Source organism: Dermacentor silvarum, chromosome 1, assembly GCF_013339745.2.
Source record: "Dermacentor silvarum isolate Dsil-2018 chromosome 1, BIME_Dsil_1.4, whole genome shotgun sequence".
Classification (NCBI taxonomy): domain Eukaryota; kingdom Metazoa; phylum Arthropoda; class Arachnida; order Ixodida; family Ixodidae; genus Dermacentor; species Dermacentor silvarum.
The window spans coordinates 72,391,101-72,413,074 of record NC_051154.1 but is presented as its reverse complement, the minus strand read 5'-3'; the positions used below and the strand labels follow the sequence as shown (position 1 = coordinate 72,413,074).

Here is a 21,974-nt window from a genome sequence, read left to right as displayed (position 1 = left end):
CGCAAGGGACCCAACTCAATGAAGACCGGAAGGGACAGAAGAAACCATTGGATGCGTACCCCTACGCACTTTTTCAGGCAATCCGCAGCCATCGCGCCATGTAATGCTTTATCACTGTATAATTTAATCAAGTGACCTCATTCCGAGCAGACAATGCTCCGGGGACCCCCCGTTACGCATACGCACGGGTGATCCTCGTCGCAACTGCAGCACTTCGCAAAATTTGAGTGCGCAGCGCCCGTTTTAAACAGGATGCCTGTTCGCCTATCCCCCCGTCTAAGCCAGCCGCTCTTGTTCATTTTGCAAGAAGGTCAAAACGCTTCACCACCGCAGCCTGAACAAGCGTGAGGATTTTGTCAGGTTTGTGCATGGTATTGGCAGATGGCACTTACTACTGAATTCGTGGGATGACGAAATGTATATCTCCAATGTTCATCTCGCTCTCTTTGTAAGGACAATTTGCAAAAAGCTTCACTGATCTGTGAGTCACCCATAAACACGTGCACGGGAAGGGATAAGCTTCGCTTTACGTGTCATGTGACCTAGCGTCTCGGTGCGTTTCTTATTAGCTTATTTTTTCTTTTTTTTTCTCTCTTTGTGCCGCGTTGTGTCTGCGCGTAATGAACTTAGTTCGCATAAGAGATAATTAGTTGAACTCTAATAGGTAATCAGTATTCTTGCGTATTTAGTCCGCTTATCTCGTATATTGAGGGCGCGTATTTCGTATTTCGTAAAAGAAGTAGCCAAGGCCATTTAGAAGAACGTGCACTCTCTCAAAATAATGTTTTTAAAAAAATTCTACATGTTTTTTTGGCATAAATGACCACCGGGCAACAACACCACGCGAGTCGCTGCCCCAGCTCTCTCTAGTCATCACGTAATATGTTCCAGTTCAGCGCGCGTACCGACGTACGAGGGATTCTTCAGCCAAAACAAGCCGGCACCCAATACGAAAGTTGTCGTTGTACTTAAGTAGGTCAGTTTCCCTCTGTTCTGAACTGATGCCATGAACTGATGCCATATGTGTTCGGCGCAGCATAGCCTTAGTCGTTATTGCGCCACTAAACCCCATTTAACTAACTGGTGCCATAAACATGTCGGTGTACAGTGCTCAGCGATTGAAACGCGATACTCGGACCACATGATGGCCGGCCCTTTTTGCGCCACCGGAGAGCGCTGTGTGATCGCTGGGGGACCAAACGCAATCACAGTGCGTCACAAATGATCTTGCCTTCATCGTATATACCACAATTAATTAGCTTGGTGTCCCGGGCCCAGCGCTCAGCGGTGGCGCAAAAAGCGCTGGCAGCCATGAACTCCGAGTATCGCGTTTGAGTCGCTGAGCACTGTACGTGTTGCCCTAGACGGGGGTCCCCGCGCCTGGCACTGCAGTGAGTGCATCATTCCATGCTGTGTACCACAGACGTAATGAGTCCCGTTGATAGACTGTGATATAACAGTTACGCTGTTCGATGACGTCGTTGGAATTTTAGCACATACCAGGTGGACAATGAATAATACAGTGCGGATGTTTCAATGGACTTTTGCGTAATGCCAACAACCCTGTGTGCGCAATAGTCAACATTGGTTCGCACCTCCATCGTTAAGGATAGACGTACATGCGAGCATAGAACTCGCGTAGAAACAGATCGTGGGCCACGCGCGTTACGCTACAAGTCTCATCGAGTTTGCTGTGGTGTTCTTACATTCGTACGTACATATATAGCACGTTCGCCGAATACTATGGCCCTGCAAACGCACGTCCCCCCCCCCCAACGGGACGGGTGGCGTATCTTGGCATGTTCTCGCACCTGCAACACGAGTGTGGCGTTTACAAAGCGAAAGCATCGATTGTGAGAGGCTTTGACCGCAGGAGTTGCAGCCCATTTGTCGAGTGTTACTTCATTTCGGATTCCATCCGAGCAAGCTACACGAAAAAGAGAGTAGCAAACCAAGAAGCGCGGCATGTTGCAATATCCATTGTACCGGTGTATAGCGACCAGCGTGGTCATCTGGCGCGGCCGAAGTGTGACCTCGCAAACACTAGAGCATTCGGTCATACGATGGCGTCAGCTTGCAGTAGCCACCGTTGCCCGGAGTTTCATCTGCGGCTCATTAAAGGTGTCTGCTGTCGCCTACAAGGCTTTAGGGCTTCGCGAGTGCAAAAATAGGATATATCTAGCCATGTGTGCGCTGAGTGATTGGTGAATCGAAGTTGCTACACCTAATTGTTACAGCTAATGTGAAATATGGGCAAACTATCGACATGGCCTTGCAGCGGCCGAATTCACAGTTTAAGTCGGTGCATTGAACTCCATATTGAATGTCGTGTACTTATCATATACCTTGAGACAGGAATTGTATACGTAGACGTTCTGCTTGCATAGCGGCATGCAGCATGTCTGCATGTCGCGTGCCGAATTCGAGTGAACCAATGATGGAGAAACAGCGCAATACATTCAAGAACACGATGGGACAGGTGACCGGCTATCAGAGCCTGCTCGTGTCTATCCCTCAAAATGGCGGTCGGAAACCAGCATCGCCTGACAGCAGCACTGGGGGGTCGGCTTTATGCAAGTTCCCTATACAATCAGTTTGCATCCAATAAAAACCGTAAAAGAAGTCAGCTTGATGTACCCTGTATGTCCCTCATGCACATACCGAGGATTTTCTGTGGGGTCTGCAGACATGGTGTATCATTTGTGTTCCTCATATAGCTCATGTACCGATAATGTTCGCTGTATGTCCCTCATGAACATGCCTGAGGTGGTATCTGAAAATGCACATGAGCGATCCTGCGTTGGGCGTCCGCAAGTCATATCTAGCACATCCCAAGGATATCTATACATGTCTCTTTTGTGGATTACAGATGATATTCATTGGTTTCATTCGGTCACTGCATGAATTATACGTACTAATGGCGGGTTCCTTTGTACTCGATCATGTCTGGTGATAACAAATTGGCATGACCGCTTCTGTAGAGTTACATCGTGCTCATGGGACATCCTTCTGAGCCCATTCTAGGAGCAATTGAAGACAGCTTTAAAGGTTGCACATCTCAGAAGTAGAAGTTATTGCTCACAAATGTCCTAAAGTTCGCCACATGGCAGAGGCAAGTGTCTAGATCAAGCAGCTCACAGAGAACTTGAAATGGCAACAACAGATAATAATGTTGATGCGAATACGGGTAGACCCCTGTCTCATTAGAGGCAGCTGATGAGCAGACAGTAAAATGGAGAAAATAAAAGTTGTCCGAAGGTGTAACGGTGTTAGCAAAGCGCCTCGTACCTTTTCCGCCTTTCTAGGGTGTAGAAGGACAGCTTGGAACGGGGGCTGCGTTAAACGAAAGAAGAAGGCCGAAATTAGTGGAAATCGTGCCAAGAACTGTCTTCGCTTGCGTTGGCCGGGGCATATTACTGTCCCTGCTATGGTTGCTTGAAACGTCTAGCTATGCATGCATGAAAACTGCAAGCTGAAGCTGGTGGTATATACATGGCAATCACTTCGTCACGGAATGTTTGTATGTTTCTTCAGTGTATTCGGTAAATGCATCAAGCACGGTGCGCAGGCTTTTACTAAATAAAGAGAGAGAGAGAGAGAGCAAGGAGAGGAAAGGCGGGGAGGTCCACCAGAAGAGCGTCCGGTTTGCTACCCTACACTAGGGGTAAGGGAAAGGGGAATAGAACGAGAAAAATAGGGAGAGAATGAGCACTGAGTACACGTGGCACGATGTACGGGGACACTATAGGCGGTCTCTTAAACCGGTGCACTTCAAATACTGTACTAATGCACACAACGCTTTTTGTGCCAGTGACGGGTGTAGCCACGGTCCCAGTATCATTGACTCAGAGAACGGTCTCGAGTCCAGCCGGTTTAAAGTTGTCCTGAGAGAGAGGCGTTGTACGTCGTAGCGAGGACAGGTACACAGTAGGTGCTCGATGGTTTCCTCGCACATACAGGAGTCGCACATCGGGCTCTCGGCCATTCCCATACGATGTGAGTAAGCATTCGTGAACGCCACTCCCAGCCACAAGCGGCACAGCAAGGTTGCTTCGCCGCGGGAAAGGCTAGATGGCAGTTGTAGCCGTAGCAAGGGGTCCAACTTATATAATCGGCAATTGAAGGCACTTGAACTCCATAAAGCTTGTGACGTTTTGCGTGCAAGCAGACGAAGTTCCCTGGCAGTGTCCGTCCTCGCCAAAGGTATTGTACGCGTCTGGGTGTCTTCTTGGGCAGATCGGGCAGCCCTGTCAGCAATGTCGTTGCCGATGATGCCACAGTGAGCAGGAATCCACTGGAAGACTATGCTGTGCCCTACTAAATAAAACTGATTCATTTTGAGTACGTGAAAACATTAAACGTATTCCATCTCGTGAAACCCGCAGTGGTGGCACAGTGGTTTGGTGTTGCGCTGCTATGACCCAGGTCGCGGGATAAAATCCCGGCCACGGCGGCCTCATTTCGATGGAGGCGAAATATAAGAACGCCCGTGTATACCGTGCATTGGATACACGCTAAAGAACCCCAGGTGGTCAAAATTATTCCGAAGTTCACCACTACGGCATGCCTCATAATCATATCGTGATTTGACCCCGGTATTTAAATATATATATATATATATATATATATATATAGTATTTGAATTTCATGCGAGAAGTTGGCGTTCACTGGTTACGAGGGACGTGACGCGCACTGATAATAAGCACCTCCGATAAACCGTGGCGCCTGTCTTATCGAGACCTCAGAGTCCGGGCTCTGCACAGAAGTGAAATATTTTGCTTTAAACGCGTGAAACAGTTCCAGGGCCTCTCGAAGAACAAAGTCGTCGTGGCAAAGTATACGTGTCTCCACATTGAAGCGAAGACGGCGAAAATCGCTGGGTATTGCTCGCATAGCCTATCTGTAGCGTTCACGATAAGGTGAAAGCTTGTGTGCGGTTGGCTTGGCTGGCGACTGAAAAAATAACAGCTTTGTCTGCGTTGGAGTGTTACCACAATGTAACCACTGCACTTTGGACGACGTATCCTGTGGCGCCCGTGCCCCTGACGAAACCGCGACCACTCATGATGCAACTGTCGCCAAGGCTGCCTTGTTTGTCTCCCGTTAGAGCTGACGCGTTTATTATTTCAACGAAGAAATTGCTTGCACAGAACTCCAAGCAGTTTACCGCTGATCATGCAATTCTGGCACACTTAGCGAAAGAAAAGCGAGAAAAATACTTCAGATAAGTTAGCAAGCGTTATTTTTTTTTCTTGGACAAAGAGCTACGTACAGTTGTAGCAGTATCTCCACAAAAAAAAAATGAATTTACAAGTGTTCACATACACAAATATCTGCAGAGATTGTACTAGCAAAGGCCACGAGTCAGTTGCACTGTCAGGCAAATATAATGATTTCCAGGAAAAAGATATATAGTAACGTTTTTGAGGTCACTTGATGTTGCATAATAAAAACCACGCTTTGAACAAAGCCCCAGATTCTTCTGCCACTCTTAACAGAAGCTGATTACGCTGAAAAATTCCTCCGTAGGCATTCTTGCTGAGAACAGAGGGCGCACTTTCTCTCGTTTTGCACACAGACAAGCGCGCCCTGTACACAAAATGCCACCAGCGCAGCAGGCGCTTCGCTTTTAGTATGTCGTTGGCGCGTTTGCTGGCAACTTATGTTGTCTGCTTTGAATATACTACTGAGAGAAATGAGCGTCACCAAGGAAGCGCAAAAGAACAGCAGTACTCTGAGGAAGGTGGGCGTACAGAGAAACAGCTCAAAGCTTGGTACGGAAAGTAATTCCTTGGTTTCCATTGATTGATTGATTGATTGATTGATTGATTGATTGATTGATTGATTGATTGATTGATTGATTGATTGATTGAAGTTTGTGCAAACGCCGACACAGTAGTACATTTCTGGTCCAACTTCGAAGGTTGCTCTAACTCCGGTGGACCATTAGAATTACAGAATGGATGCCAAGGGAAGGGAAGCACAGTCGAGGACGGCCGAAAGTTTGGTGGGGGGATGACAAGAGGTAATTTGGAAGCTCAAGTTGGAATCAGCTAGCGCAAGACTATCGCGTTCCACTCTTAAAGGCGAAGTTTAAGCGTCCTCGAAGTTTTTTTAATTTAATGCTATGCAACTAAATGCGATACGTCTTCATTTTCATCCTATCCAACGCGTAACCTCATGAAATGTATGTTGTCTGCTTTGAATATGTGATGCCGGCTACTCCTTGTTGAAACTTGAGTTTTATCATGCTACATCGGAAGACTACAACAACGCTACTACATAACTGAGACGTCGAAGGAGATAATGAAGGTTGGGGAGGCAGTAGCGCACCCAGGATCTCTGCCAGGGGGGGTTGACAGTTTTCCAATACCATCTAAACAGCACTAATTTCGATTTATTCACGGGAAATTGTAAAAAAAAAATGCGCTTTTTGCGAGTGTGCAGACGATTGCGCGTCTTACATCTTAGTTGCAGTACTCAAATACGTAAGGAAAGAAAAGGGGTAAACAAAAGGGGGGGTTAAGTCGGCCTCAGAAGGGGGGGTTACAACCCCCGAATCCCCCCCCCCCCCCCCCGTCGGTGCGCCACTGTGGGGAGGGAAGATAGAGAAAGAAAAGAATGAACTGCGGAAGCAAGTGTAGGGCCGCCGGTAGAAGCAACAAACGGACAACAATAGCAATATAACAAACGCGCAAAAAACTCGTAAGGAGAGGTGTACGGTGGGAGAAGCATACGGCGCGAAAGACAGTGGTAAAGTTGACTGTTTTTAGCCCGTTTCATTCCCGGGCGTCTGCGGCCTAACGAAAACTGGCGCCCGCGCACACACGCTACGCGACGTGACGCCCGCGCCAGTCATGATCCAGGTTAAATCCCACCATCGGACAGGTCATTTCTTTTTGTTTTCTGTGTGTGAGCCATACCAGCAAACAATATAGCAAAATGTGAGCTTAATAACAAATGCAAGCCATTCTGACTGGCTCTGTGCACACCATCGCAGTGGTAAACCTGACGACGTTGACTTTATCCGCTGATTGAAAAGCTGCCACGCATTGTGCAATTGAACTGGGCAGGCTGAGACAACAGCTGACTCGCGGCGAAAGTTTCGCAACAGTTTGTAGGGTTTCACGGCATTGATTAAACTGGCGACTGCAGTGAACTGCGTTGATCTAGAGTAAGGCCAGCCGCCGACCCTACTAAATATCGTGTTTCCGCTTCAGCTATCCCATCCATCAATGCACGCCTCGGTAAAGTGCCAGTAGTTGCGTATTTGGCCCGTTCCCTTGTCACCGTCGATCACGAAAAGCCTGGTTTTTCTTAATAAGTTTCACAACAAACCAGCAAGTCGTGCTGGCGCTTTGCCGGTGTAGTTGGCGTCGTCGGCGCGCCGATGTGACTAGCCTGTCTCCCAACAGATTGTGCCGACGGGTCAGACTATATATCGTCGGCGTCCTGTTGGCTTCAATGTCGTGTTGCCCTAGCGGGACAGAGCTGTGCGTGTTTCATGTATACGTAGGTGGGCAGTATGTAGCGCATTAAGTGAGTTGCTTTGGATATTATTGTGCACCCTTGCGATATTAACTGCATCGCGCCACCGTCGACCTGCAGGCACTCCAGCGCCTTACCACTGAGAGATGCGCAAAAGCAGAGACATAGTGAATGTGAACACAAAGCGCTGACCAAAGCGTGTGTGCCCTGCTAGTGGCTCACTCGCGAAACAGGTTGCGTCCCAAACATATTCGCTGCCTTTCTAAAACAGCACCAACAATTAAGTCAGTAGGCTCGACCGCTTTTTGACCATTCAAGCTCTCCTACATTAGTTATGTAATTTGACCACGGAATATCTACCAATCGGAGCGTTTACTCGAACCAAGCTACCCGTTTTGGAGGCACCAGGAGGAAGTACGACGCTGAAATTTCCCCTTCGGGCACTGGACACGCGGGATCAGTGAGCGTCGGACTGGGCGATCAACTCGTCTGAGTCGGCTATACGTGGACCCGTTTGGCAAAGGTATACGCGAGTGGGTAAAGTTGGCACTTCATAACCAGCAACGAAACATTGGACGCCATGTTCTATAGATCTTCGTGCCCCACCTTGACGCAGGCTGCCGCTGAGATACCGGTTTGCCAGAAACGAGCTCATGTACGTTCTGTCGGGTCGTGTTGTCTCAACCAAACCACTGACTCGATCGCATCAGGTCGGACAGGAATAAACGAACCTTTTTCTTTCGTCAGCATAATTTGACAGTGACATGTCGCTTTTGTTCTTTCTTGCAATAAACAGGAAAAAAAGAAGGTTCAGGCGCTGCCTGTATCTAATTTCCAGTAGACAACGGCAAGTGATGAGCGAATAAATCCAGGAGGCGCCGGGTCCATATAACACGGAGCAGCTAAGAGCAGGGCGCTAGCACTGGCGCTTGCGTAACTCTTAGTGGTATCACCGCATTGTACTACAATAACGTTTTGACTTACTTCCCAGTCAGTGCTTGCGTGATATTGTGAAATACGTGCCGGGGGGTGTAGGGTCCTCCAAGCTTTGGAAAAATAGCTCATATAGTATCCTATCCGACGTTACATCGACATTTCCTCTACTTTGTGGAAATTGAGATGCCTATATGTAACGTAACACAGATATAGGTTGATGAAAGTTTAATCTGTAGGCGTTGAATCCAAATTTAAACTACTAAGGCGTATCCGCCAAGAGTAGACGGCCCTGTACATTTGCCGCCCAATTGAGCACCGCGTCCTCTTTGCAGAACAGCTGCTGTTCACAAAATAAACAAACATGAAGTATCTCACATTCGGCGGCAAGTTACGTGGCTGATAAAATTGTCAGCGTGGATGACAAAGGAGCTTTCCGCAGAACATTTAGTAAAACGTTACAAGGTGTCACTCAATGAAAAGATCTCATAATTAACATCATTTATTTTCCCTCATATTCATTTATCCCGATGCAGCATAAATCGCAATATAATTTGGCGTTTGCAGGAATTTCAATCTTTAGTACTCTTTGTCCGCAGATTCTGATAAGACTCTGAGTTTTGTTTTCGATAATCGATCGCTTCGCTTCGTTACAGCACAGAACGGCCAGTTTTAACGCTTTGTTGGCAGCATGCATTGGTGTACTGATTGAAGTTGTTTGAAAATAGCGCAGAGTTTATGACTCGGAAGAGATTCTGCGATGACTACGTTGCGTTTTGTTTGGTCAATCGTCATCGTGTGAACACATTCTGGGTGTTGTGTTTCTGCTTACACCGTTAGTGCGCACCATGTGCTCTCGGCACCATGTGTGCATCGCATCTACCACGGCACAATGCGCGCTTTTGACGATACGCACACTGTCAGGTACACGCGCTGCACATTTTAGTCGATACGAAAGCGCCAATCGGAGGCGCACCGAACAAAAACTGGATAACATGTTCGCCCTTACAAGTGTCGGGTAAGCAAAGCCCACCTGCTGATGCTTACTTTTCCACACACCCACAAGGCTCCAAAGTGAAGGCCACTCGACTATACTGAGCGAAAAATAATCAACGTTCGTTTCACGTTCCAATCTGGCTGGTACAAACTTGTATGCCTAACCTAGAGATCTCCATATCACTCTATTTACCAAACGTCAGACTGGGAAATCAGTACTCGGAACTCGCAATACTCGTTTTATTCGGCAGTTATCAGCACGCACAGGTAGCACCAGCAGCACACTCGACTCGTACGCATGTGAGTACACAAACCGTATCTCCGCTCTCCGTTATCTAGCGCCGTCATTATGTGCACGCGGAGTATACGAAGAATGATCGGATTGATTGTGAGCTACGGCGGGCTGGGCGATCTCGTAGCCGTTAGGACAGAAGTACTCGCAGTCGCACAAAATGGCGTTAATTGCTCGGGAACAAGAGGTGTACAAACAGTCGTAAGCCAGTATGATGGACGCTATTATACTTACAGGTGGGCGATATGCGGCCCACCGCAGCGCGAACACAATGCCTATGAAACGCTTTCAAAAGCGCTGTAGGTTTATTGACCTATATACGGTATTTAGAAAAACTTCATTTGGGCCTAGTTGGTACGTAATTTTGAACTTAAGCTTACGGCGCAAACACCTAAGATTTAGAGCCGCCCATTAGCTGTCGTTTCGCCCTGTCTCTCTCAGCTAGTCCGTCGTCATATCCCGCCGCCTTCTTGAATAAGACGTTGTTACCGAGAAAATGCCGTGTTAGCCTCGAAGTAAACATAGCTTTGTAAAACTAATAAAAAGAGAGAGACAGAGAGATAAAAGAAAACAAAGTCAATCGGCAGACTTTAGCGATTCCTCCGAGTCTGAACTATATCTTATGACATTGTAGTTTATCCATAGACTCCCTCATAACGCCCCTAACTTTGTTGCAAACTGCTGTTATCCTGTGCGAAGTGCCCCAACTGTAGGAAACGATGACAGCACGACGAGAATGGCAACGCCACAACGATGAAACGATGACGCTTTTCGTTATTTATTATTTATTTATTTATTATTTATTTATTTATTTATTTATTTATTTATTTATTTATTTATTTATTTATTTATTTATTTATTTATTTATTTATTTATTTATTTATTTACAGTACCTACAGCGCCCTTGTGGGGCATTAGTGTAGGGGGAAATATTAACATTCAAATACAAATACATAGCAAAATGCAGATTGGTGACATCTCATTCGGAATTATCCACAGAACAACTATGAAATTTCATTTATAATTAACAAAGGCAAAAAAATAATAAATTGCTAGGACAAATCGCACAGATTGACCTGCAAGCACAAATCAAGCCCAAATAGAAGCACAAATAGAAGCAGGCACAAATATAAGCACAAATCTCTTGAAGGAGAAGAAACTGTTAACAATAACTTTCATGTGAGTCCAGGCTGAGATGAAATGAAACTTTGAAGGACAAGTGGAAATGTTGAAAGGGGAGCGGAGACAATTTCTTGCGGGAGTTTGTTCCATTGTTGAATTGTGCGTGGGAAAAATGAATACTTGAAAAGATTTATTCTGGTAGCAAACTCGCGCACTTTTAATGTGTGATCAGTACGGGCAGATGTATATGTAGGCTCCAGTATATAGTTTTCTTTTTCAATGCCCGTTAAACCATGAAATATTTTATAGAACAAAGACAAGCGTAAATATTTGCGCCTGTCTTGAAGAAGAGGCCATCCCAAAGTATTTCTGATTTCAAAAGACCTTTTAGAATAGTCATAATCACCTGTGACGAAACGGACTGCTCGCGATTGCACACGCTCCAGAGCATCGATGTTAACTTTGGTAAAAGGGTCCCAAGTGCTACACGCGTATTCCAAAAGTGGGCGTACATTCGACATATACAGGGTTTCCTTCAGACAGGCCGGTGCTTGTTTAAAGTTGCGTCTCAAGAAGTTTAATGTGTTGCTAGCCTTCGATACAATGTAATCAACGTGCGCATTCCATGTTAGAGTGCTGGAAAAAATAACTCCTAGGTACTTATATTCCTTCACAAGGGACAGCTGTGTGGCGTTCATGAAATAGCTTGCCGTCAGGGGTTGTTTTTTTGTTTGTGAATCTTAACAGGTTGCATTTGGATAGATTGAGGGTCATGTTCCAGGTGGAACACCAAGCCATAACATTGTTTAGGTCGCTTTGTAGCTGTTCGCTGTCTGCTTCAGATGAAATTTCACGGTAAATACAGCAATCATCTGCATATAACCTAACACGGCAAGACAAACATTCAGTTAGGTCATTAATGAATATAATGAAAAGTAGGGGCCCCAAGACGGACCCCTGTGGCACACCTGATAATACAGAAACGTCAGATGAGCTGGTACCACCAAGAATCACGCGTTGGCTTCTTTCTAAAAGATAAGCTTCCAGCCACTTCAGGAGGGTATTTGGTATGTTAAGATAAGACAGCTTTTGTAGTAACAGGTTATGAGATACTGTATCAAATGCTTTTCGAAAATCTAAAAATATGCAGTCAACCTGCATACCGGAGTTAATAAATGCTGCGATATCATGACAAAATTCGATCAACTGAGTGTCGCAAGAAAATCCAGCCCTGAAGCCATGTTGTGTTGGACTAATAAAGCTATTTTCTTGAAGGTGTGCCATTAAGTTGGTGTAAATGACATGTTCCAATGTCTTACAGGTAACGCTTGTGAGTGAAATTGGCCTATAGTTACACGTTCTCGTTTTTGTACCGGTTTTATGAATTGGGATAACATTTGCCTTCTTCCAGTCCGAGGGCAAAGCACCTACTTGGAGGGATATCTTAAACAGCAGAGTTAAGAAAGGGGCTACAGACAATGCACAGTTCTTTAGCACAAAATTTGAAATATAGTCAGGACCGGGAGCCGAGTGAACGTTTATCTTTCGTAGTAATGATACGATGCCAGCTTCAGACAGCTCAATTTCCCTCATCTGTGTGAACACACTGACGTCATGCAATCGAGTAACCTCGACATTTGAGCGTGAAAACACAGAATGAAAATAAGCATTGAAAGCTTCTGCTTTTCCCAAGGTATCTGTGTCATAGGCTTTGTCATCCATGACGTCAGGAAAAGCGTCACCGGAATTTTTCTTTTTGCTTTTGACATATTTCCACATTTCCTTAGGGTTAGTTTTCATTTTGTGTCCAAGATTGCAGAGAAACGTGTTATGTGAACTACGCATCATCTTTGCTATTCTTTTGCTCATTTCCTTCATCTTTGCGTACAATGGAGGATTCGGCGACTGGCAATATTTACTAAATATCCTATTTTTTCTGTTTATCATCGTACGAATTTCTTTAGTAATCCACGGTTTATCGCCTCGGCGCTGGGAAGTAATGACGCGTGAAGGGACATAGGTTTGTGTCAAGGACAATATTTTAGTTTTAAAAAGGTCCCAGCACCCAGCATCTAGGTGTCAGCAACTGACACCTAGATAGCAAAGACTTGCTTACTTGCGTAAATGCTTTGCGAGATGAACGCTGAGAATCACTACTGCGCCGAAAGCCGTGCACGCTGCGAACGACTGCTGGATCCCGCACCGTGATCGTTTTGCCTGCTGCTATCTCCGAAATACATGCACAGCAGACACACGACTCTCGTAGTCTGCGGCGCGCACGCTACATACCCTGCGCAAACTGTCTAGCGGTGAACAGTGATAGAGAGAGAGAGAGATAAAATAAAGAAGAAAGGCAGGAAGGGTCAACCGGAACGGAGAATCCGGTTTTCCACCCTACACTAGGGGAGAGGGGAGGAGAAAGTAGAAGGGTTGGAAGGAAGCAGACAAACACCGAGAACATGCACACGTTCACTTCACGCGATCACATCAAGCGATGAAGGTGCACGATAGGTCAGTGCGTGGTTAGCGCGTCTGTCTTACCTGCACGTTACCATAGGTGCGTGGGCTCGCTGCCAATCTGAAGCGGTTACCTACGTTTTTATTTTTCTGATGCTCATGACTGATACGAACTGTATGGAAGTGCCAAATGTGAGGCAAAAACCTCTATTGCAGGTAATCAGCGCAGAAACGACGCAAATTACTGTTAGTTTGATCCGCCTCATTGTAATCCCACTCCTTCTTGGGCCAGAATGGCGTGCAGTATTATGAAATAAATAAATTAATTCATATACTCCAAATCACCCGAATGAACACAACGTTGACATTTTTTAGGCATGTGAATCCATTCGGGTCTTGATCGTAAATAGCGCCAAGACCATCTCGCGCAAGTGTTCTTTCTTCATGTGTCCCGTGAAGGTCCGCGCTGGATTTACCAAGTAACCTGTACAGGATTAGGATGCTTCTAGCTATACGGGCGGATCTCGCCTTCCAGAGGCATGCTAACAATTGCTCCGTGCAAGGATAAATATGCATGAGGATACATGGTTTGTCTCTATAGAGCACAGGCGCACCCTGTAAAATATTACTAGACAGCTGTATGCCCACACCCTTCGCTATGGTTATGTTACGCGCCTCCAAGAGGCGCCACCGAAAGACGACCCGCGGATTCCGCGCGCTCGGTCGGCGGCATGGTCTGCGAATCAAAGTTCGCCTTTGTCGGCGCGGGTTACATTCAAGCGATCAGGCCGAAGAAAGAACTATAAATGTATCCCCAGTGTGTAATCAGTCCCAGTAATAGAGTTTTCTTATCTTTCTAAACAAAGCGTCTCTCGTTTCCTATGGCAGGTTCATCGCAGCAGAAATAGAATCCTACCACTCGACTATGTTCACCTCGTATACAATGAGACTATCTACTGAATTAAATTATTGGTGACGTTTAGCATTACATGATAAACTACATCACTCGTTGAATAGGTCTGTGTCTTTAAAAAACTTCCGGGCGAGGCGAAATACCTCTTTGGGAAATATATAGTGGCCCTGCGGGAAGACCAATTCCATCACGGTAGCGCTCAGAGCCACTTTATGCTTCAGTCCGTCAAGGAGAGTCTTGCGCTTTTCCGTGAATTTTGGGTGTCCTAGCAAGTGATGCTTCATGTCACCGTGTGCGTGGCAGAACGAACCCGTTGATGAGGGCGACAGTCCGATCTTGTCTCATAGCGCCGGCGTTCTCGCTGACCGCGTACGAACACGGTGTAGTAAGGAGTCGACGAGGGTGGCGGTGTGGGCTTGTTGGTCTGTCATCATGGAATGGTATTTGGAAGCGCAAAAAAAAAACACACGGACACGAGAAGAAGAGAAGACGAAGACAAGCGCTAACTATCAACAACGAAATTTATTTGCGGGACTGGTCGTACTTATACACAAGAACGACGTGCACAGCGATAACAACACTGAAAATAAGTACATGACGGCATAAAAGCAATCTAAAGCTGTTGCATCCAGAAAGCACTAAGAACCTGAATCATGAATTACAAATGCGGTCAGCTTTCATGGCATATGCAAATAATCTAAAAGTATAAAAAATAAAAGTAAAAAGTGTGTCAGGTGACGGTTTTCTTGCTTTGCATTGCAAAACGTGTCCATGTCGCCCTTTTCTAGATGATACCGCCATATTATACAGGGATAAACGCGAGATTGATAATAGAAACTGAGCAAATCCTCTCGGCCCCTGAACAATGTATTAGCAAACAGTCAGTATCATTGTCGGCGAGAGAGTTAGATTATTTGCATATGCCATGAAAGCTGACCGCATTTTTTTATTTTATTTTAGTTTCAAGGAACCCCTAAAGGCCCTCACAACGAGGGTATTACATAGGGGTGTGACAAAAATTCTATGACAATCTAGAGAAGGAATAGGCAACAAGAATAAAATGTGGCAGCACAGCAACACTCAATGAACCATAATGAAAAAACGCAACATAATAAACAGAACACACACAAAAAAAATCGAACACATTGCGGTAAACGGAACAGAACTAGAATAAAAGCTACTCATCGCATTCATTTTTTTTAGAAGTTCATGAAATTTAAACGTGTTCATTTCAGTTGCGATTGTAGCAGGCAGCTGGTTCCACTCAATAATGGTTTTGGGTATGAATGATTTCGCAAAAGATGAAGTGCGGCAAATGATGCTTTTGATCTTGAAAGGATGGTCACGGCGGGGAAAGAAGGCCGATGGTGATGGAAAGAAATCGTCATGAAGCAAGGATGATGGTAAATTTTGGGAAAAGAGTTAAGCGAGCAAGTTTGCGACGATGGGAGAGGTTAACAAGACCAGCACTGAGCTTTTAACGCCGTGACGCTAGTGAAACGCGAGTAATCTAAAAAAATGAAACGAGCAGCACGGTTTTGCAGGGATTCGATGTTATCTGTGATGTATGCTTTATCCGCGTCCCATATGGCTGAAGCGTATTCGACTTTAGGTCGGATTAAGGTGATATAAGCAAGTTTACGCACAGGCGCAGGAGCATGTCGAAGGTTACGTTTTAATAAGCCAAGAGAACGGTTAGCAGCTGCTAGAATCAGATCAATGTGATAGTTCCAGGTTAAGTCAGACTGTAGGTGAACACCTAAATATTTGTAAGTAGAAGCTGTCTCAACTGTTACGTCAATAATAGTGTATGTGGTTGGGATGCGGCAAGAGTTTCTTCTAAAGGAGACGAGCTTTGTCTTAGAGTGGTTTAGGATCATTAGCCACGATGAACACCAAGTGTTAATTGAATCGAGATCAGTTTGTAAATATTGGTGGTCAGTTTCACTTTGAATGGCTCGGTACACAACACAGTCGTCAGCGAACAGTCTAATTTGGGAAGATACACAGTTAGGTAAATCATTAATAAATATTAGAACGAGCAGGGGACCAATCACGCTCCCCTGGAGCATTTGCAATTCATGATTCAGGTTCTTAGTGTTTTCTGCATGTAACAGCTTTAGATTGCTTTTATGTCGTCTTGTACTTATCTTCAGTGTTGATATCGCTGTGCACGTGATTTTTGTGTATAAGTACGACCGGTCCCGCAAATAAATTTTGTTGTTGATATGCGCCTGTCTTCGTCTTCGTTTCTTATCGTGTACGTGTGTTTTTTTGCGCTTCCAAATGCCATTCCATGTAGTAAGGAGGCTTCTGATTGGCTGAGTCCCTGGGTCACTCAGGTCCTGTATGGTGGAGATCCCAAGGAGTGAAAGTAGTCCACGATGGTCGTATTTGATAATCGCTGTAGGTTTGGAGGTATACTCTCACCGTCAGCCTGTATACGTTAGTGCTTCGGCGCGCAAGACCATCAACAACTTCATTTCCAGACACGCCGATGTGCGATCGAAGCCACTGAAGGCGAAATCCTAAATTGCGTAACTGATTGATGCTGCATACAGAACGCTGTAGACAGATGTCCTGCGGGAATCCCCGCTGCAGTACCTGGAGTGCTGACTTGGAGTTCGACAATCTTACTACCGGTATACTGGGCAAGATTTAAACGCTAACTGCAACAAAATTTCACTCTGGTTAAATTGATTATAAATGAATAATATATGCTATCGACGCAATCTTGGCGAAGCTGCAGTGTTTTATAATTGTCTAATTTTCGTATTAGAAGCGTTTAAATACCACCTAAGAAGACGAAGCGTTCACCTGGTGGTGAGCGCGTATGACGTAAGTGTAAGTCCCAGCACGTCGCCTTCGGTATTTTTCAGCGCACCGCGGACAGCCGCGGGCACCGTATAACCTTAGAGGTCATGCCGATGAGCCGCGCGTTGTAGATCATGCGTCACTTCCGGCGAGTGGTAATGATGACGTTTGCTTTTCTCTTTTTTTTTATTTTTTTTTTTCCTTTTCAGTTTCGGTATCCAATACAGCCATTTTCTCAACCTTCTCGTGACGCATCTACTCGTAACGAAGCTCGTCTATGTATACGCTATCTGAAATTAGGCTTTTTTACGGAGTCCAAAATTTCGATGCAGTTGGCCTTGAAGTTTCCGCAAGGCAGCTTCAATTGCGATACTTTCGCTTACTTTCGTAGAAACAACCCGCTCGAGTTCGACAGCACATGAGGTTCCCATGAACAATGTCACGAAAGCTGAATCACTATATTCTCGTTAGTGCCTCTACTCGGCCTCGTTTTTAATGTTTTACGATGAAAGGTATGCTGCTCTCCCCCCAGTAGATGTCTGGCTGTCTCCCTAAGAAAATATCAGAGAAGCAGCTATTCTCTGCAACTAAACACAAGTATTTCTCGAAAAGCTGGTTGCGCAGCAACCCTATTTGAAATTGCTGCCGCCGTTGTGTTAAGTCGGTGATGAGGGCTACTTCCTTAAAGCAGCTTAATTGTCACGCATTTCGGCTCAGTATTTGATATCTTCTAATCTACGCAACCAAAACAAACGCCACCAAAGAAGCAAATGAGGCTATAGCAAGCACCGTCCTCATAGGCGTGTAAGATGGTCGTTAGAATGGCGTTGCATAGGTACTCTCAGACCAACGATTCAGCTGGAACTCGAGTGTTATTTTCGTGAGTTTATAGCGCAAAACCACAGGGGCATATAGGTCGGACACAATAAAAAAAACATTATTTTTGCTACACTGTCGTATCAGTGATTTATGCTGGGTTCCTGTTTCTCCAGTCCCTGCTGTGCATGTAGCTACATCGGTTCAGTTTTGACTGCAGTGCGAGAAAAGATGGCTGTCCCACTTGTCCACGCTAAAGAACAGCGCCATGTGTCATCCGTCAAAGCAAGGATGCCGTGTGCGGGCTACACCATATTTAGGAATAATTATTATTTTTCTGATAAGGATAGGGACAGGGTGGTCACACAATGCGGAGCAAAGCTTGCTCGTTTTGCTGCTTCACTGATCAATCATGTGATTTTTTTTTCGGGACACAACAAAGCATCTCTAAAATAGGGGCTCGTACACACGCGGATCACGATACAAAGCCAGCCAACCATTACGTCTTTCTTTTTATTGTCTCCTGAACATGCCGTTTCGACCTACCCACTATACCTGCTTATCATATTGCAAGATGAATCTGACAGACCGAACCTTCTAGGCGGTGTACAACACAAGCCTTGTGTCGTTTCCGGACATCTTGCCTTTCTTTATCGGCTGGGTTACTGGTTTTACACATCTCGGAAAACTTTAAAGGTGTGGAAAACAGCACCTTAACAAAAGCGCGTTCTTTTACTTTTTTTTTAAGTAGTGCGAAATCTCATAAAAACATAGCGCTCCAATTATTCATTTTCCGGTCATCAGGAGAGGTTGGATCATTAGCATGATCATGCAAATATAAGTTATTTAACAACATTTCTGCAACAGCGATCTGAACGTGGAGAGGGTACCCAGCTACCGACAGGTGAGCAGGTTGACGAAGGAAATCTTCGGTCATACAGTGACAACAGCATTTTCTCAGAGCATTTTGAAAGCACAAGCTGACAACGCTTCGTATATGACAAGCTTCTCTTTCTCTCACATCTTTCTATTCCCTCATCCACTCTTTTCGGTGTAGGGTAGCCAACCAGAATAGCGTCCGGTTGGCTTCCCTTGATTCCTCTCTTCATCATCTATCTCTAAAGACGTTGACAACATTACTGTCTCCGATGCGCTCAGAAAGGTTGCTGCCAAGTTCTGCTTAAAAACAAAGGCTAAATAGGACTGATACAAGAATCTATACACACTAATTCATTTTAAATGTAGGGCTGCCCATCCCACCGCATGCTCATCGATTTCAAATAAGCAGTAAAGTTTCTGAAAATCCAGCGCATATTTAAAATGTATCCACCCGAATCTATCAAACGCAATATTTGATGCTACATTCGCAAATTTAGCAAATCATCATTTGTTAAAGAATGGTAAAGGCATTTAAAAATTTATGGAGATCGAGAAGCCAAGGAGGCCTTTGTCATAAATGGGGCTCAATGCGTTCAAAAATTTCTTCAGGGCTTTTCACCGAAATTTTCAGAGTGTTAGGCGTTTTCAGTCGTAGTTAAGGGGTAATGTTCGCGCCGCACGACCTCGATCAACGGACCAGGGCGAAATTCATGAGCGGCGAATCTGCCGACAGCAACGGTATGCCAGAAGATTTTTTTTTTTCTTCTTCTTCTTCTTTTGTCCCCAGGCTTCCAGGCAGACAATATTTCGAAGTGCCTTCGTTCCCCTCCGGCGACACTCTGCATTCAGGGAGGCCAACTTACGAATAGACATGCTTGTTAAGAAAAAGCCGGGTATACAGTCGGGCATACATACACCGCTATACGAAAATGAAAGTGAAAGTTTCATTTTCCTTTTCTTTTTTTAATTTCGCGCCGGAACCCCAGTGTCGGTAAGAGAGTGTGACGTCACTGATTTCAATGCATGTTTCTCGTATTTGGGTCGTTGTAGCTGTGCAAAAGATTTGCAAACTTGCTGAGTTCAGCCTTTCGCTCTACTGGAATCTTTACCGACAAAAAATATGTATACATAACTAGTTCTGAGCCGACGCCGTCAGAATCCATGACCTTACAGCGAGATGACCTTACAGAGAAAATGTCAACGTGGCCTCACCACCCGTCTGTCCTGTTGGCTTCTTTTCTGGCTTACGTACCATTCCTCTTTCTCACGTTTCTTTCTTTTCTTTCTTTTTTTTTTTTTTTTTTGGGGGGGGGGGGGGGGGATAATGTAGACGGGTAATGTACTAATGCTGCGCATTGAACGAGAAAGGGAACCGAGGGACCCGATTATTATTAACCACAACCACATGAAGCCAACAGATAATGAAGCCAAGGAAAGCATAGGGGAAGTTCTTAACTGAAGTGTAGAAATGATAAGCTAAGGGAAAATGAATGTGGACGAAAATAAAAAGAAAAAAAAACTTGCCATCGGAGGGAGCCGAACCCCAACATCCGCATTACGCGTACGTTGCACTACCAATTATGCTACGGTAGCGGCTGTTCCCAGGTATTCTTGGGTATTCATGTGTACAAGATATAACCCTGGGAGTGTTAGCCAGCACCGCCGAAGGCCATGGCGGCGAATGTGGAACATTGTTTAGGCTGCTCAAATGCTACTCGAATAATTTTTCTCTTTAATGTTCCTTTAAGGGTTGTGTGCTACACGTGTCCTCCAGTCAACGCGTATGATTTACGAAGCATATGGAAAGCGCCAACCGTCGACGCATGACAGCAAGCCCGGAAGCGCGAACTAGCAGACTGCGTTGCGCAACCTGCGTCACCGGATGGTATGTTTCTAACCTTCGGGTATTACACAGCGCAGTCTTTACGAAAACGTTGTTCTAAACGTCGTTCAGGCATAAAATGTTACTAACGAAAAGAAGCATTAAAGCAACCGATCTTCTAAAGTGCTGAGGCCGTCGTTGTCCATGCTTCACACTTTGGAGGCAAGAGCGAACTTCTCAAGCTCTTTGTCCGAATCGCCTCAGGTTGGTTGTAATGACCCTCTCAGAAGTGACAGACAAATAGATTTGACACAGTTCCTTGTTAGAAAGCGTCATCCTCGATTGTTTGTAATGTACGTACATTTCGCGTTTTTCGCCGTTGTAAAGAAAGCTGGAGTGAAGTCTGGCTAACGGGCTCTCTTTTAATTGAAAGCATTGAAAACATATCCGAATAGCGACATAGCGTAAATGATCGAATTTGATGTTATTTACTTATTAATGCAGCATACAGAAGTTGACTTTGTGTAAATGGGTTTATTTTTTTAAATATGGTGTACTCTTTTACCAAGAAGCCATAGCTTCAAAAAAAATATTTTCAATAATCTGGTTTAGCCATAATTACGTAGCGTTCATTTGTCTGCCGTACAGCCCACCAGACATACTATATTTTGGCTCATATTACGTGGGACTGATTGTCGTATATTACCACATTGAATGCGCGAGCTACCAATGGAAGCAGTTACACGCTCTATGACTTCAATTATAGACACTACCCTGGTTTGAAGCGTACTTATGGCACAATTTTACTCTCTGATGTCCGTGCCGCTGGTATGCTCTTTAGTTGTCAAAACTCCAAGTCTGCTTTACTGTTTTACATTACCAAAACGTACACCTGTTCACACTAAAAAATGCTACAGAAATTCTGAGAATTGTCTCTTAATGCGTCAGCATTCTTTGGCTCGGCTGCTACATCGTTTTTGCTTACTTATTTAGCTAGCTTATGCATGTCTGACCATCGCTACCAGTCATATACTATTGCGCTATTACAACGATTACATGTGTTAACTTGACCAATTATGCATTTATTTTGCAGATATACCCCATCAACTGAGCCTAAACGCCGTCACAACCGTTCTTGTTTTCCCTTGCGGCACCAAAGCTTTTTTTTTTCCTTTTTTTAAGTTCCTTTCTTGTTACGACCTTGATGCGGTGATGGCGACGTCACCATTTTTTTTTCCTACGCTACTAATCATCTACTATTACACTATTGTAAATATTATATGGGTAAACTTCTTGATTTTCCTTTTTTTTTTTTGCAACCTTGACGCGGCCACGGCGACGTAACAAGTACTTGCTTTTTTTTCTGACGCTAACAATCATCTACTATTACACTATTATGACGATTAAATATCTTAACTTGAGCAATTATGCATTCATTTTGC

The 21,974-nt window shown here is 44.9% G+C and overlaps 1 protein-coding gene across 4 annotated transcripts in view; it reads right to left on the bottom strand.

The window, feature by feature from the left end:
* The window catches only part of LOC119445794 (uncharacterized), a 52,991-nt gene that overhangs the window by 26,811 nt on the left and 4,206 nt on the right, over positions 1–21,974 (bottom strand). For 2 of the 4 annotated variants that reach the window (XM_049669500.1, XM_049669497.1), the window contains exon 2: positions 3,289–3,333. The exons of the other annotated variants lie outside the window; for them this stretch is intronic. In XM_049669500.1, the coding sequence (XP_049525457.1) occupies positions 3,289–3,333 (45 nt within the window). The remainder of the gene's footprint in view (positions 1–3,288; positions 3,334–21,974) is intronic. 4 annotated transcript variants of the gene reach the window in all.